The sequence below is a fragment of the Neophocaena asiaeorientalis genome, unplaced genomic scaffold (genome assembly GCF_003031525.2).
Source record: "Neophocaena asiaeorientalis asiaeorientalis breed wild unplaced genomic scaffold, Neophocaena_asiaeorientalis_V1.1 scaffold91, whole genome shotgun sequence".
Classification (NCBI taxonomy): domain Eukaryota; kingdom Metazoa; phylum Chordata; class Mammalia; order Artiodactyla; family Phocoenidae; genus Neophocaena; species Neophocaena asiaeorientalis.
This window is the reverse complement of record NW_020173198.1, coordinates 1,524,659-1,539,707: the sequence shown is the minus strand read 5'-3', so window position 1 is coordinate 1,539,707 and position 15,049 is coordinate 1,524,659. Positions and strand designations below refer to the sequence as shown.

Genomic DNA, 15,049 nt, shown 5'->3' with positions numbered 1-15,049 from the left:
AGATCAATAAGCTAAGGCTCCTGCCATCACTGGTGGACGGAGGAAAGGAGGGTTTGGGAAGTTAAAGCTAAAGCAGTTCCAATCTGATGGATTCTCTTTTACCTAGGAAGTAAGAGAGGTCACTGGTTAGGAGGAAGTGACGTCATTAATAAGAGTGAGGCCAGTAAAGGGAAATGCTTTATTTTACTGATGTGGAATCAGGTTTCACCCTGTGAAGGCGGCAGGCTGCTAGTTCCCTGGGTAGCTCTGAAAAGAAAGTGATGTGCCTGGGGTCACACAACGGGTGAATCATACATACCCAACACTATCTTTAGGTGTAGAAGTGGAACAAGCAAATTGGCCTTGGGAGAGAAGGAGGGGGCTAAGGGGTCCAAGCCCCAAAAGAGAGGAAGCCCTGTTCTGCTTCATATCAGACAGACCTGACCCTGATTTGTGCTGGGGGCCAAGGGAGAGGGGCAGAGAGCTCTCTCAGGGCTGGGGTCCTGATGGACAAGGCCCACGCCTGCCTTAACTGTTGAAACTTCCTGCTCTGTGCCCCTGAAAGTTTTGAGTTGAAAAAGCAAACAGATAATGACAACTGCAAACTTACACTGTCCTAAGCACTCTACTTAGAATAACTTACTTAAACCTTACAACCCTATTAGGTAGATAACATTATTTTCATTTCATTTCATTAATTAATTTATTTATTTTTGGCTGCGCAGCACGTGGGATCTTAGTTCCCCGACCAGGGATGGAACCCACGCCCCCTGCAGTGGAAGCGCAGAGTCTTAACCACTGGACCGTCAGGGAAGTCCCTTATTTTCATTTTAGATGAGGAAATGGAGGCACAGGAAGATGCCAGTATAATCCAGAACATCATCCAGTATCAAAGATGGCATTTGAACCCATACAGCCTGGCTCCAGAACCTGGGCTCTTATCCAACACTACATAAAGCCTCCAGTCTTGTTTAGAGAAGGGGAAGGGACTTACTTGCATGAGGTCAGACAGAGAACTTACTAGAAATCAGATCTCTCTGCTCTGCAGGTGGGAAGTATAATAGAGAAACATGGGCTTTGGGCTCACAGGTATCCCTGGTACCCCTCTCCAGCATGTGCTGAGACAGAGAGCCTCCCCAGCTGCCCCAGGAAGAATCCAGAAGTTGCTAACCAAAACTTTTATTGAGAGAGAAAAAACCAGGAGGCTACCTACTGGAGGTTCTTGGGCCTCAGACCTCAAGAAGGGTAGCGCCCAGGCCCATGATCTGTTAGGAAAGGACTAGAATGAGGCAGCATGGCTGGAGCACCCTCTGCTCCTCAGATGCCGTGCTGAGTTGCAGGTTCCATGCCCATGTTTCTAGGTTGAGGCCTGACCTGTGGACTCACAGGCAAGGTCTGCAGGCCCCACAGCCTGGTTTTCAGAGGTGGCCCCATGGGGCAAGTCTGTGTACTTGCGGGCAGAGCCGCGGGACAGATGCACTGGGTAGCGTCGCCGGTTGGTGTCCATCTTGGAGAGCACTGCTCGGGGCAGATCTACACGGCAGCGGGCTGCCAATGCTACCAGGTAGATGAGGACGTCACTGAGCTCCTCTTGAAGGGCTGCTCGTTCCCTGGGGGGCCAGGCTTGGGGCCCAGGCTCCTCATCCGGCTTCCACTGACTGGGGACAGGACACAAAGACAGGCACACACACATAGATGCTAGCTAGGCCAATGGGTTCCACCTCTCTTAGGGGCACACCCCAGGCCTTGCAGCAATGAACTCCCACCTCCTAGTAAGTTCCTCCAAAGACAAGTCAACCCAGCTAGGCCCTGGAATCTTCATGGTGGGGAAGAGACCCCATCAGATGATTCACCCAGACCTCTGTGTCCCTACCTGAGCCAAGGAGTAGCCAAAAGGACACTTCACTTACCGAGACACAATTCTACCCCTCCCCTGCCGGCCTTAGCCACTGCCACCCCAGACTAAACCTTGGACCTGGACCACTGCAGAAGCCTCTAACTCATCTTCTAGTCTTACCCTGCACCATCTTTTAAAAGCACAAATTACATTTTGTCCCTCCCCTGCTTAAAACTCCCCCAAGTGTGCTTGGAATAACATCCAAACTCCTACCATGCCCTCCAGGTCCTGCATGAACTGACTCTTTCTTCCAGTGTCATCATCCACCATGCTCCCCCTCACTCCCCACCTAAACCCACTCTGGCCTTTTCTGCCTTAAAAATGAGCCAAACTGTCACAGGGCCTTTGCACTTACTGCTCCCTGTGCCTTGAATGCTCTTCCCCCCATCCTTCCCATGGCTGGCTGTTACTCAGGTCTCAGCTCAGATGTCACCTCCTCAGAAAAGCCTTCTCCCTTCTGTTACCTTCTTTCTCATCACCTTGTGTTACTTTCCTCATAGAACTTGTGACAATTCCACATCTTTTAAAATTAGTTCACTTATCTATTGTCAGTCTCCTTGCACTGTGATGGTAGGAACTGTGTCTATCATGTTCAAGGCCATATCTCGATTCTAGAGGACATAGCACACAGATGGTGGTCATGAATCTGTAATGAACTTGCCCTCACACACATCAGTGCCCTCATTTGTGCATCCCACAGTGACTGCCCTGACTTAGGTCTCACCACCTTTTGCCTCATCTACACCAGCTTCCTCACTGGTCTCCCCTGACCCAATTCTCTTGGGGATCCAATGCACCCTGCAGACACAGTGACCTTTCTACCATTCAAATCTGGTCAGGTGTTCTGTCCAAACTCCATTACTTCCCAGCCCTGATTCTATCATTCTGTGTTCCTATCCTACCCCTGTCCTCCACAGCCACAGTATATTGAGTGCCTATTGTATCCCAGCCACTTGGGACACACCAGAGACCAAAACAGACAAAAGCCTTGCTCTTCCTCAAGAAGCTTACACTGAAGGAATCTTATATTCTCCCTGAATTTAACTTGCCCTTTCCCACCTCACTACCTTTGCAAATGTAAACTCCCCCTGTCTGGAATGCCAGAGGCAGGTCTTCTATAGAATACCTGCCTTTCCACCCCAGAGGCAGAGGTAAAGGACAGTTACCACTGTCCCCTCTTAGACCTGGACCTGCCTTGCTGTTTTCACACCTTTCTCTCCCAGGAGACTGGGCACCCCTAGAGGGCAGGGACCCATAAGTCATCTTTGTATGCCCAGCAACCACATACAGAGCTTGGTAGTGAGGAGGGGAAATTGGATCCAGGGATATCTAATGGTCAAATAAATCCTCCCCTCCCCTCCCCAACACACAGACTCTTCCAGAAGACTGTCATCTACTCACAAGAGCTCTGCCAGCTCCCCTACTTCCCCCACCAAGGCCAGGAGGAGGTTCCGAGGTTGGTGGAACTGGTCCCAGTCTCGTTCAGCAGCAAACTCAGCATGGAGGCGGCGGCTGGAATAGGAGAAAGGGGTGGAAGCCCAGGTCCCAAGGTTAGGGGATGGGGGAGGAGATGCAGGGCCCTGGCAGGTACCTCAGTGATACGTAATGGGGGCATGGGCATCAGGGGGGATTCTGCAACTAATTCCTTGGGTGGCCTAAGCAAGTCGTTTCCTCTTTAGGGAACTTGGTTTCCTCATCTATAAAATGGGTGGGACATTACACAGACCCTAAATTATCGAAAGCTAATAATACCTTCTTTTTCATTTTTCCACCTCCTGCTGCTGCTTCTGCAGATTTTCTCCATCTGGAATATCCCTATCTCTGTATATCTAAATCCTATTGATTTTACAGAATACAGCTCCAGGATACTTCCCCTAAGAAGCCCTCTTTGATTTCCTCCAGCAAGAAATGCCTCCCACCTCTCAACACTACATTTACCACCGTCCTACCTCCCGCTCCTGGAGGGCAGAGGCAGGGCAGAAGCAGCATCGTACTCCGGTATATCCCCTGCCTCAGGTGTGCATTAAGCCCATTTTACAGAGGAGGCGGTTAGAAGGCTCGCCTGCGGGGGTCAGCCAGCAGAGCTAGGACCTGAGCACAGCAGCTAGCCTTCTTCCCGACCACGTGGAGGGGCCCTCCCCAAACGGAGGGAGAAAGGGGGCGATCTCCCCAGCCCAGCCTGGGCAAGGACGGCTTACATGTCCTCGAGCGTTGGTTCCGAGCTGAAGCTGAAGGGGGCGGCAGCAGCAGTGCCCTCTCCTCCTGCATCCCCACGCGTCTCCCCACCCACGGACATACCACCCACCCCGCCGCAGCCCTGACTTGCTGAAGAACCGGGAGCCAAGCTCGGAGCCCCCGCCTCCAGAGCGCCTGACCAATCACAGGCGTTCATGATTGCTTCACGGGGGCGGAACCAAAAGAAAGACCAATTTCTTACGTGAAGTTTGCTACAGCCCGCCCCTTACCCGGACAGGACCAACCTAAGAGGACTTCATGCTTGCGTTCTTTGGCGCCGGCCCCCTAATTCTTCAGTCTTGACCAAGCATCTTAAAGGTATAGGTACCAGATTCGACCGAGGGAAGAGACAAAAGTCAGAGAGTGGAGAGCGCAGGCGCATCACTTCTCTTTTGGGCGCCAGATGGCGCCAAAGCAAAATGATGGCGGGGAGCCCCGTGGAGAACCCCAGCAATGAAGGGTTTAAACGAGAAAGGGGAATTTATTAAAAGGATACAGGAATGTCTCCAGGATACAGCTGAGCCTGAGGAGTGAACTAGAAGTAGGGTAGCTGTTTCAAGCATTTTACATATTTATTTTTTGGAGGCCCTGCTAAATCTATAGTTTCTTTTTATTTTTTGATTTTTATTTTTTTTTATACAGCAAGTTCTTATTACTTATCTATTTTTTACATATTAGTGTATATGTGTCAATCCCAATCTCCCAATTCATACCCCCCACCCCACGCCGCTTTCCCCCCTTGGTGTCCATACGTTTCTTCTCTACATCTGTGTCTCTATTTCTGCCTTGCAAACCAGTTCGTCTGTACCATTTTTCTAGATTCCACATATATGCGTTAACATACGATATTTGTTTTTCTTTTTCTGACTTACTTCACTCTGTATGACAGTCTCTAGGTCCATCCAGGTCTCTACAAATGACCCAATTTCTTTCCTTTTTATGGCTGAGTAATATTCCATTGTGTATATGTACCACATCTTCCTTATCCATTTGTCTTGTCAATGGGCATTTAGGTTGCTTGAGCATTTTACATATTTAATCCTCACAGCAACTCATTCAATCCTCAAGTCAACCCTCTGAGGTAGGTAATACTATAATAATCATCCACATTTTAGAGATACGGAAACTGAGAGATTGAGTAGTTTAACTCAACACCTAGTAAAGTGGTAGCCAGATTTCAAATTCAGGCAGTTTGGCTTCAGAGTCTGTTAACCCCTATGTCATATTGTCTCAAATGGTGATAAGTACGATGAAAAAAGAATCTGGGACTGGTAGGTAGCAAGACAGAAAGGACCGGGATCCTTGATAACAATGCTGAGCCACTTACTTTTACAAGTTACAGAGATGCCCTGATTTAGGACTCTGGTTATATAATATAATAAATCCCTTTATCGAGGGACTTCCCTGGTGGTCCAGTGGTTAAGACTCCATGCTCCCAGTGCAGGGGGCCCGGCTTCAATCCCTGGTCAGTGAACTAGATCCCGCATGCTGCAACTGAAGATCCTGCATGCCACAACTAAGACCTGGCACAGCCAAATAAATAAATAAAATATTTTTTTAAAAATTGCTTTATTGGTCAAGCCACTTTTAGGGTTTTTTGTTTGTTTGTTTTGGGTTTTTTTTTTGTTGTTACTCATCTTTGAGAAAGTGATATTTAAGCTGAGTAAAAGTCAAGGGGAAAAATCAAGAGTACTAGGTAGAGAGAACACCAGTGCTTAAAGCAGGAAAGGCTTGGCATGTTCTAAAGGCAAAAAGAATTCCAGCATGGCAGGAATGCAGTGAGCAAGGGGGAGAATGGTGGGATGTGGTGTTGGAGAAGAAAAAAGAGGCTAGATCAGATCAATCAACCATGGATTTTATTTCATATTTTATTTTATTTTGGATTTTAACTATTACGGGAACCCTTTGGAGGATTTTAGGCAGGGGAGCAGTATGATCATGTGTTGTATTTTTGAGCCCTCTGACTGCTGTGTTAAGAATGAACTGAAGGGGGGACTTCCCCGGTGGCGTAGTGGATAAGACTCCACGCTCCCAATGCAGGGGGCCCGGGTTCCATCCCACGTGTTGCAACTTAGGAGCCCGCCTGCCACAACTAAGACCTGGTGCAACCAAATAAATAAATAAATATTTTTTTTAAAGAAGCATTCTATGTAATTTGACCTTATATTTAAAAAAAGAAAAAAAGAATGAACTGAAGAGGGCAAGAGTAGAAGCAGAGAGATGAGTTACTGCAGTTTTCCAGCAACAGATGTTGGTGCCTTGGACTGCTGATGGCGGGTGAAGATGAAGAGAGGTGGATGCATATTTTGGAGACAGATCTATAGGCTTTGGTGGTTTTGAACTAGTGAGATGGGAGAAAGGGTAGAATCAAGCACGGCTTACAGGTTTTGAGTGTTGAACAACCTGGTGGATGGATGGTGATTCATACTGGGATGTGGAAGATGAGGTTCAGGATTGAACACATGAGGCATCAGAAGCGTGTTTTAGGACAAAGCAAGTTGAAGACGCGTATCGAATTGGCAGGTGGATTTATGAGCCTAAGTTTTAGAGGAGAGATCAGGGCTAGAGATTCAGATTTGGTAGTCTTAGTCATTTAAACAGTACCTAAAGTCAGGGAATTGGAGAAGAATAACTAGTATAAGAATCTAGGTAGACGAGACCAAGATTTGGGCTACTCCAACATTTGGCAGCTGAGCAGAAGAGAAAGGTGAGGTAGGAGAAAAATTGACAGAGTGTGAAGTTACGGAGCCTAAGGGAGGAAAGTGTTCCAGAATGAGTGGACATCTGATGTGGCTGAGCTGCTGGGTAAAATGAGAGCACAGAACTTGCTAGATTAGGCAGCATGGAAGTTGGATATAGGGTGCGGGAGATAAGAGGGAGTCCTGGGTAACTCCTTGGTTTCTGGCTTGAGTAAATGGATGGATAGTTTTGTCATTTGCTGAAATGAGGACACAGAAGACCTGGGAGTTGGGGTAGGAGGGAAGACAATGAATTTTAGTTTGGAACACGTTGAGTGCAAGATGACTCTAGAACATCCAGATGATGTCCAGCAGGCAGGTGGACAGACAGGTCTGAAGTTCAGAGCATTGAACTGCCTTATGGATCTGGGTACTGAAAGTTTCAGGAGCCCAGTACCACCCCTAGCACCTTCCCTGGTGTTTGCTAAGCTTCTCCAGACCAGAACCCAAACTCTTACTGGAATGTAAAACACCACTTGGAGAGCAGTTTTCTCAGGAGTCCTCTGCATCTCAGATTTTTGAAGAGTCAGGTTTCCAGGACTTCTAGAGTTCCCAGGTCAGATGGTCCTTGGAGACGGACCTGAAGGAGGAGGCGCTCTCTCTGAGACTGCCTCTGCCCATCTCCCCTAGGAGATTCCCTGGCTGAGTTGTAAAGCTCCTGCAAAGCACCCTGCAGGGACATCCAAGTTCTTTGCTCCAACGGCGGCATCATCCTCTAAAGACCAACCAAACCCAGCATCAGCACGGCATGGAGTTGGGGGTGGGGGCGGGGGAGACCCTCACGAGGGAGAAGGAACAGACATGAATATATGATTGGCCCCATCATCTGGACTTCTCATCCCAGGCTCTTCCTGAACCTTCACCCCACATCCTGTTAGTTTTCTCCATTCTCCTCAGTCACATCTAGGCAACCAGACTTCTTTAGTGAGGGCCTCAGTGTACTTGGTCTTGCTTTTTGGTCCACATTTGTGATTAGCCCTTTAGAAGTCTATCCCCCCAGAGACTAGGTGCCCTACTCTTTTCAAACCAAAGGTGTTTCCCCAGTGCAGGCTAATAAATGTTTAATGACAGGGTGGACGGGCTGGAACAGGCAGATGTGTCAATGCACACATATGCCCTTCTGGTACTCAAGAGTTTGGCCACCTTCCCCACTACAGCCAAACAGATGCAGCTGGTTCCAGTAAGGCTCTTTGGGAAACCCTGGAGTAGAAGTGTCAACAGCAGCTGGAGAACAAAATAACAGAAGCCCATAAGCTGGGTAGGTGGTATCAGGGTGGGGGAACCTAAGCCAGTCGGAGGTCCCAGAGACAGCAGCGTGTGATGGGAAACTAGGAGTCAGGTGATTGGGAACCTATCTACCAATGCTCTTGGGAAGATTGTTTCTCTTCTCTGAGCCTCAATTTCTCTATATAATGGGGGTCTGGCCTAGGTGGCCTCCAAGGACCCTCCACAAGTGTGCTAGGAGGACCAGGACAATATGTATTTTGTTCATGGCTGGATCCCGAGAATCTACTGCAGTGCTGTTCTTATTCGAGGTAGATCCATAGGCCTTGTTGGTTTTGAACTGGGGGACAGGAGAAAGGGTGCTGCTATAATTAAAAATATTTCTTCTTGAAAAAAAAAAAGAAAAAAATATTTCTTCTTAAATTTTTCAGGAGGAGTCATGACAGAGGCTTTTAGGAACCTCTAGCCTAGCTCAGTCAGGCCAGGGAGTCCCCAACACCCTTAGAAGTCCTTCCCCAACCTACTTACCCAGCTGTATCCCCCTACACACATGCTGAGCAGGTGTTCCCCACTCTCCCTGCCTTTGCTCACATAGTTCCCTCCATCTGCAATGCCCATCCCCCTTCTCTGCATAGCCAAATCCAAATTCCACCCATCCTGTAGAGCCCTGCTTCAAAGCCACCTCCTCTGGGAAGCCTTCCTAAACTTCCTCCAAAAGGACATAATTTGGTTTTATTTTATTTTATTATTTATTTATTTTTGGCCATGTTAGTTCCCGACCAGGGATTGAACCCGCACCCTTGTCAGTGAAAGCACAGAGTCCTAACCACTGGACCGCCAGGGAATTCCCAGGACATAATTTGGTTTTATAAAGCACTTCATCCACTCTCACTCTCGTGGCACTTACCACTTCTTGCCTTAATTTGGGGCTGACTGGTGTTGCTGTTCTAGATCTCCCCCTAGACTGGGTCTCCTAGAGAACAAAAGCAGTGTCCGGCTTTTGTTTCCCCGGGACCTGGTACTTGAGTCGATCTAATAAATATTAATTTAGAGGAGCAGGTCTCATGGGATCCTCTCCATAACTTGCCTGCCATAGGTGGGTATGGCTGCACCTATTTTACAGATGAGGAAACTGAGACCCAGAGAGGTCAGGAGACTTGTCTGAGATCACACAGAAAGGCGAAGGCTGAAGCTCACCAGCACTCCCCAGTGCTCTTCAGCAACTGAAAGACGTCTCCCCACAAAGGAGTAAAGGAGGCAGCTCACATGTGCTTGGGTATCTGCTGAGGTCACCTTGCCACTGCCTTTCCTTCTGCCCTTCTGTCCTTTCTTTTCATCTTCCTCTCTCTCTTTCTCTACCTTCAATTTCCTCTCCTTTTCCTTTTCTTCCTTTCTTTTCCTCCATCACCTTTCTTACCTCTGTTTATTCCTGTGATTCTGTTCTGATTTCCACCCGAGGCCTGTCACCTCCACTACCTGCTACCTCCATTTTGCTGCCCAGCCCCTCCCCAAGCAATAGTTGGGTGCCTACCTTGCTTCCAACCCCCTAACCCTTTCTAGGTTAACTAAGAGGACCCAGGCCAGGGAAGCATCCAGTCATTTTCCTGCCCTTTTCTACTGCCCACCCCAAGCAAGAAAATAAACCAGTTAGAGAGCTGTGTAAATTGATAAGCAGAACCAAGGCCCAAATTTCTTTTCCAAAGCCTTGTGTTAAGAGATTGGTGGTACCAGCTTCCACCACTAGGAGACACCAAGAGCAAGGCAAGTGTGAAAACAGAGGGTGCTGGGGTCCCCAGTGTATACCTCACTCAATCATTGATTCAGTATATTCCGAACACTAACTGGGGGCCAGACACTGTTCCAGTGCTGGGATACAGAACATCCTCTGCCATCCTGGAGCTTACATACAAGCAGAAAGGGACAATTATAAAGTAAACTAAGGCATTTTCAAGATAATTACAGGTTAGGATAAAAGCTATGAAGCCAATAAATACGGTGATGAGTTGGGAGAGTAGCTGGGTGTTGGCTGAGGTCAGAGAGGGCTTTTATGCAGAGGTTTTATTTGAGCTGAATTAGGACTAAGAGTGAGCCAGCTGCATAGAGGTGAGGTTCCAGGCGGAGAACAAAGGATCTTGATTTGTTTGAAGCACCATGGAAAGGCTAATGGGCTAGAGTTTAGTGAGAGAGGTAGGGAGAGTGCTGTGAGATGAAGGGTCGCAAGATGAAGCAGGGATTTTGTGGAGAGCTATTTGAGAGCTTTGAGCTCTGAGCAGGAGAAAACCCGATTGAATTTATCTATTTATTATTTATTTGGTGTTGTTGTTAGATTACATTTTGTTTATTTTTCAAGGTTTTCTTTTTGGCTGGAGTTGATAACTGCCTCATTCTTTGTTTTTGGCTAATTTTCTACATAATTGGTAATTGTCACTAATTCTATTTACATCTTCTGATAACCTTCCAATACAATTTATCACACAATTAAACATACCAATCCTCTATCAGTTCCATTTTCCTTTTCCTGGAAGCCTTCCAGGCTTCTGCTCCAGCATGGACTGGTTCTTCTCTATGCCTGCTGGACCGCTATTACCTTGAGAGCTCCCTTCACCTTCCACCTGTGCTGGGTTGGGTTTCCCGGACCCCATGTTTTTCCTCTTTCTCCGTTTGCTCCCTTGTTTCTCTGGAGCACATCTTCCAGTAGTTTCTTGAGAAAGAGTGAATGGGATGAAACCACTTTGATACCTTCCATGTCTAAAAAATATCCTTATACTATTTGTTTGAAAAATGTAGCTAAATATAGAATTACACAGAGAAGATCATTTACCCTCAAAATTTTGAAAGCATTGCTTTGTTGTCTTTTAGCTTCCAATTCACTGCTGAGAAGTCTGATACCAAACCTTTGTTTGTGATCTTCCCCTCCCCCCAGAAGACTTAGGCGAGCGCAATGATTAGAAGCATGGACTTTGGAACCAGGCTGTTTAGGAGACTGCCAGGGCAACCTTGGACAAATTTCTCAATCTCCCTGCACCTCAGCTTCCTCATTTGCGAAATGGGGTGGTTGGAAGTTTACAGGAGTTAATACATATAAAAGCACTTAGAACAGTGCCTGGCAAAGAGTATGTACCAGGTAAGAATTTGCTATTATTATTAGGGTCTCTTTATCCCTGGCATTTTAAAATTTAACAGTAAAATAAGTGTAGGCCTTTTTCCACTCACAATGCTGGGAATTCAAAAGGCATGTGACAGTCGCAATTTTAAACTTTAGAAAACTTTCTTGTATTATTTTTTGATCGTTTTCTTTCTTCCATCTGCTTTATTACCTCTTTCTGGGACTCTTCTCAGACGTTGAACCTCCTGGCTCATCTCTGATTTTCCTACTTTTTTTTCCTTCTATCGTGCATCTTTTTGTTTGTCTCCTTTCTGATAAATGTCAACTTTACCGTCTAAATCTTCTACTGAACTCTAAGATTGTAGCTATATTTTTATATTCTAAGTGCTTTGCTCTCTTATTATCTTTTAATGGATACTTTATCTTCTTTTATTTCTGCTCTTTTTTTTCTTTTGCTCCCTGTATTGTCTCCTTCTTGAGTTTGTTTGCTTTGACTTCTTTCAAGTTGGAGGCTTGCCTCAAATATCTGGTGATCCTTGCCTGCTCATATTTGAGAATGAGGCATTAAAAAGCATGTGCTTGAGTGAAGCTTTTTAACTGGGAGGCTTCCCAGTACAGGGATTGTCACCGGGGACTCCCTAAATGTTTGTATTTATAGGTCTTTTTTCTGGGCAGGTTTATATTCTCCAGAGGAGTATATTCCACCTGCACCAAGCAGGGGCGGTATAAGCTTCCTGGACAGTGTTTCTAATAGCTAAGCTGAGGGAGGGGGCTGGACAATCTCATTTTTGTCTTTAGTCTTGTTTTTGGTGAGGCTCCCTGTCCTCTGCTCTGCCTGGTGCCCCTGACTTTACAATATTTTTTAAATTCACATTTTCCAGAAAACAAACCTCCATTTACCTACACAGGTGCGAGGCAGTCACCTGGTTGTATGACACAGGGGAGAAGATTGAGAACTGCAAAGATCTAATTGCCCTGTGCATAAATTTTTAACCAGTATCTCCGTTTTCATCCCCACCCTTTGACCCCACCTTCCTTAGGACATTCGGAGCGTATCTCCTTGCTTCCTGTTAGTGTTCCCCAGCTCTGAAGGCATTTATACTTCGCCTTCCTCTGTTCTTCTAAGTCAGTTACCCCTCTTCCACCCACTTTCCATGTTCCAAGATTTGTTGACACCTTTCTTTACCTATTTCCTCTCCCACCCTCTAGTCCTTGGGATTTATGCCTGTTCTCGAGTCCTTTACTGTCAACGCTAAATGTATCAGTTGGTTCATTTTATAAGACTGTTAAAGAATCAGAATTCCAAGGATACAAACATTAGCCAGAATTTTTCAACAAAATCCTCTTTATTTCATTAGAAATCACTTTATTGATTAAATCACCAGGAATTTTCAACACAAGAATTTAACATCTTAATGTCCACCAAGGCCTGGGCTCTGGGGCTTGCTCTGCCTCTCCCAGTCCTTAAAGGGGTTTAGAGGGAGAGACGTCATTAACAGAGACCAAGTAAGGTGGTTGGAGGTCCTCCTTTCCCAGTCATTGGACAAGCTGCTCAATTCTTGTCCAGAGTAGGAAAGAGCCAGTATTTCAGAGTAATCTAATAAGAATTTGACACTGCATTTTAATCTCCCTTAACAATTTAGATTTATCAACAGTACTGGTCCAAACTTATTTGCTTCTGATCTAAATGTTTTTCTTTTTGCAACTTATTTTTGGTGTCTATGTAATTTTAAATAATCTCACTCCCTGGGCAGAAATCAATGAACCCTGTGCTGAGAAAAATCTCTCAAACCTGAGTAGCCTCATCTTGCTCTTGGAAAGAGGAAACAGAGGGTTTTCTGCTCTTTTTCCACTCGAGAGATTAGCAAACCTACCCCCCCGAAAGTCCAAAATGTTACTTCTGGCCTTGGAATGTGCAGCTTTTGATGGGCTGATTCAAATCACCTACAAAGGGCAGCTGGAACTATTACGCAGGCAGCCTTCTTTGGAAATTTCCTAAAATCAACTCTTGAGAATTGTCCATGATTCTGTAAAAAGGCTCTACAGTCCAAACAACTTCCCCTATTCCGTCTCACAAGCTAGGCTCAGAGGAGGTACTGGAATTCTCAGGAGCAAGAGCGGTAGCAGAGGCTCCTCGAGGCAGGACCTCGATAACTCGAGGCTTGTCAATGATCCGGGCTGTCCGGTTTCCCTTTTCCACAATGCCGACGATCCAGGCTTGGTGGCCCTCTCCATACTTTGAAGATTTGATTTCCGAACAAAAGCGAGCTGCCTGTTCTCTTGGCAGACAAATCAGTAACCCCCCAGAAGTTTCTGCTGAGGTTCCTTGAAGGAGCCCGAAGCGCCCACTGGCCTTGCTGATGGCAGCCATCTTGGCAATGATTGGCAGATTATGAATGACAAAGGACACCTCATTTCTTTGCTGTTTTGCAAGGTTCTGGGAGTGACCCAGAATGCCAAAGCCTGTGATATCTGTGGCTGCATGGGCATTAAACGTGTGCATTAATCCAGCAGCAATTCTATTTAGGGTAGCCATGTTGAACATGGCTTCCTGATAGGCCAGCTCTACCTCTTCTCTGGAGACCACCATCTTTACTTTATTCCATCTTTCAGGATTATCCAGCCATTGGTGGGCATTGACAGCAACTTGGGTTCCTAAGGGTTTGGTTAACACAAGCACATCCCCAACAACAGCACTGTCAGGCATTATGAATTCATTTGGTTGACACACCACAGTGGCAACTCCACCGACGATAATCCAAGGGTTTACCACCGTTTGCCCACCAGTCACTGCAGTCCCTCCTTCCTCTGCAGCATCCCGAAAGCCTTTGATCATGAGTGGTGTTATCTTTTCTCGTTCCTCCTCAGTCATACTCTGGCTGACGCTGAGCAGCATCAACATGTTGTCACATTCAGTAATGCCCATGGCGTAGAGATCACTCAGCACGTTGGCACAAGCTATGCGCCCCATCATGTAGGGATCTTCCACCAAGGGGTAAAAGAAGTCGGTGGTCTGCACCAGGGACAGGCCCCCGTGCCTCAGGGGTATGACGCACGAGTCCATCCCAATGCCGAGCGTTGGTAAGGTTGGGCTGGGTTCCGCCCTAACCGGCAGGCCGGCTTCCTGGGCCGTCTCTTCACGGCCTCCGACCAGGCCCCGGCCCGGCGGAGGACGCACCTCCGGCCGCGTCAGTCCCGCCAGGAGTTTGAGCAGCGTCTCCTGCGGGACCTTGCAGCCTCAGCCCTTCATGCCGGAGAAGCCGGTCAGCCGCCAGCTCGGGCTGAGGCCCAACGCCTGGGGCTCGAAGGGCCGGTAGCTCGAGAAGCCCCGGCCTAGAGGCAAGCCTATCGGGCCCGAGGAGCCTTCCCCCGCCGCCACCGCCGCCATCGCCTCTCCGCCGGCGCCCGTCGCCGCGGCTTCCGCCATCACGCCTGCCCGGCAGGGAGGGGAAAAGAGGAGAGAGGAGCAGAGGTCCTTTTTACTTTCCACTCCAGTTATTAAGGAGTAACAGTCAGATATTACCGCAGAGCGCCTCCCCGGCACGACTCGCGCAGCCTGACTGCCGCCTCCCCACGCGCTCCTGGCCGTCCGGGGGGAGGAGCCGCCGGCATCCCTTATTTATATCCCTTGTGATTGACAGCCATACCAGCCAATGATCACTTTGCCCTCGAGAGGCGGGCTTCCTTTGGTCTAAAAGATGTATTACTAACTAATCAACCACCAGCTTGGGAAATTGACCTCGGAGAGATTACAGAATAAATACCTTGGTTCATTTCCCTTGATGTAATTTAAATGATCTCTTGGGAGTGGCTGGCGGAGCTCTGTTTCCCTAGAGGCAGTTTACCAAATCCAGCATTTTCTAAGACGAG

The 15,049-nt window shown here is 47.4% G+C and overlaps 2 protein-coding genes across 2 annotated transcripts; both read right to left on the bottom strand.

Annotated features, from left to right (window-relative positions):
- Window positions 1-1,142: 1,142 nt before the first annotated feature.
- Window positions 1,143-4,205, bottom strand: DCTPP1 (dCTP pyrophosphatase 1). The gene is made up of 3 exons (XM_024744537.1): window positions 4,075-4,205; window positions 3,278-3,388; window positions 1,143-1,637 (listed from the first exon to the last, which is right to left on the bottom strand). The coding sequence occupies exons 1-3, from the start codon at window positions 4,170-4,172 to the stop codon at window positions 1,337-1,339; spliced, it is 510 nt and encodes a 169-aa protein (XP_024600305.1). The 5' UTR covers window positions 4,173-4,205; the 3' UTR covers window positions 1,143-1,336.
- An 8,299-nt stretch (window positions 4,206-12,504) lies between these two features.
- SEPHS2 (selenophosphate synthetase 2) lies at window positions 12,505-14,765 on the bottom strand. Its single transcript, XM_024744627.1, has one exon. The coding sequence runs from the start codon at window positions 14,604-14,606 to the stop codon at window positions 13,251-13,253; it is 1,356 nt and encodes a 451-aa protein (XP_024600395.1). The 5' UTR covers window positions 14,607-14,765; the 3' UTR covers window positions 12,505-13,250.
- Between the last annotated feature and the right edge of the window lie 284 nt (window positions 14,766-15,049).

Bases quoted from the DNA above. Each gene is read 5' to 3' on its own strand.
- DCTPP1 (XM_024744537.1), bottom strand. From the start codon at position 4,172: ATGTCCGTGGGTGGGGAGACGCGTGGGGATGCAGGAGGAGAGGGCACT. The intron at 3,389-4,074 runs GTAAGCCGTCCT...CTCCTATTCCAG, and splicing joins GAACCAACGCTCGAGGACAT to CCGCCGCCTCCATGCTGAGT. The intron at 1,638-3,277 runs GTGAGTAGATGA...TCCTGTCCCCAG, and splicing joins GGGGAGCTGGCAGAGCTCTT to TCAGTGGAAGCCGGATGAGG.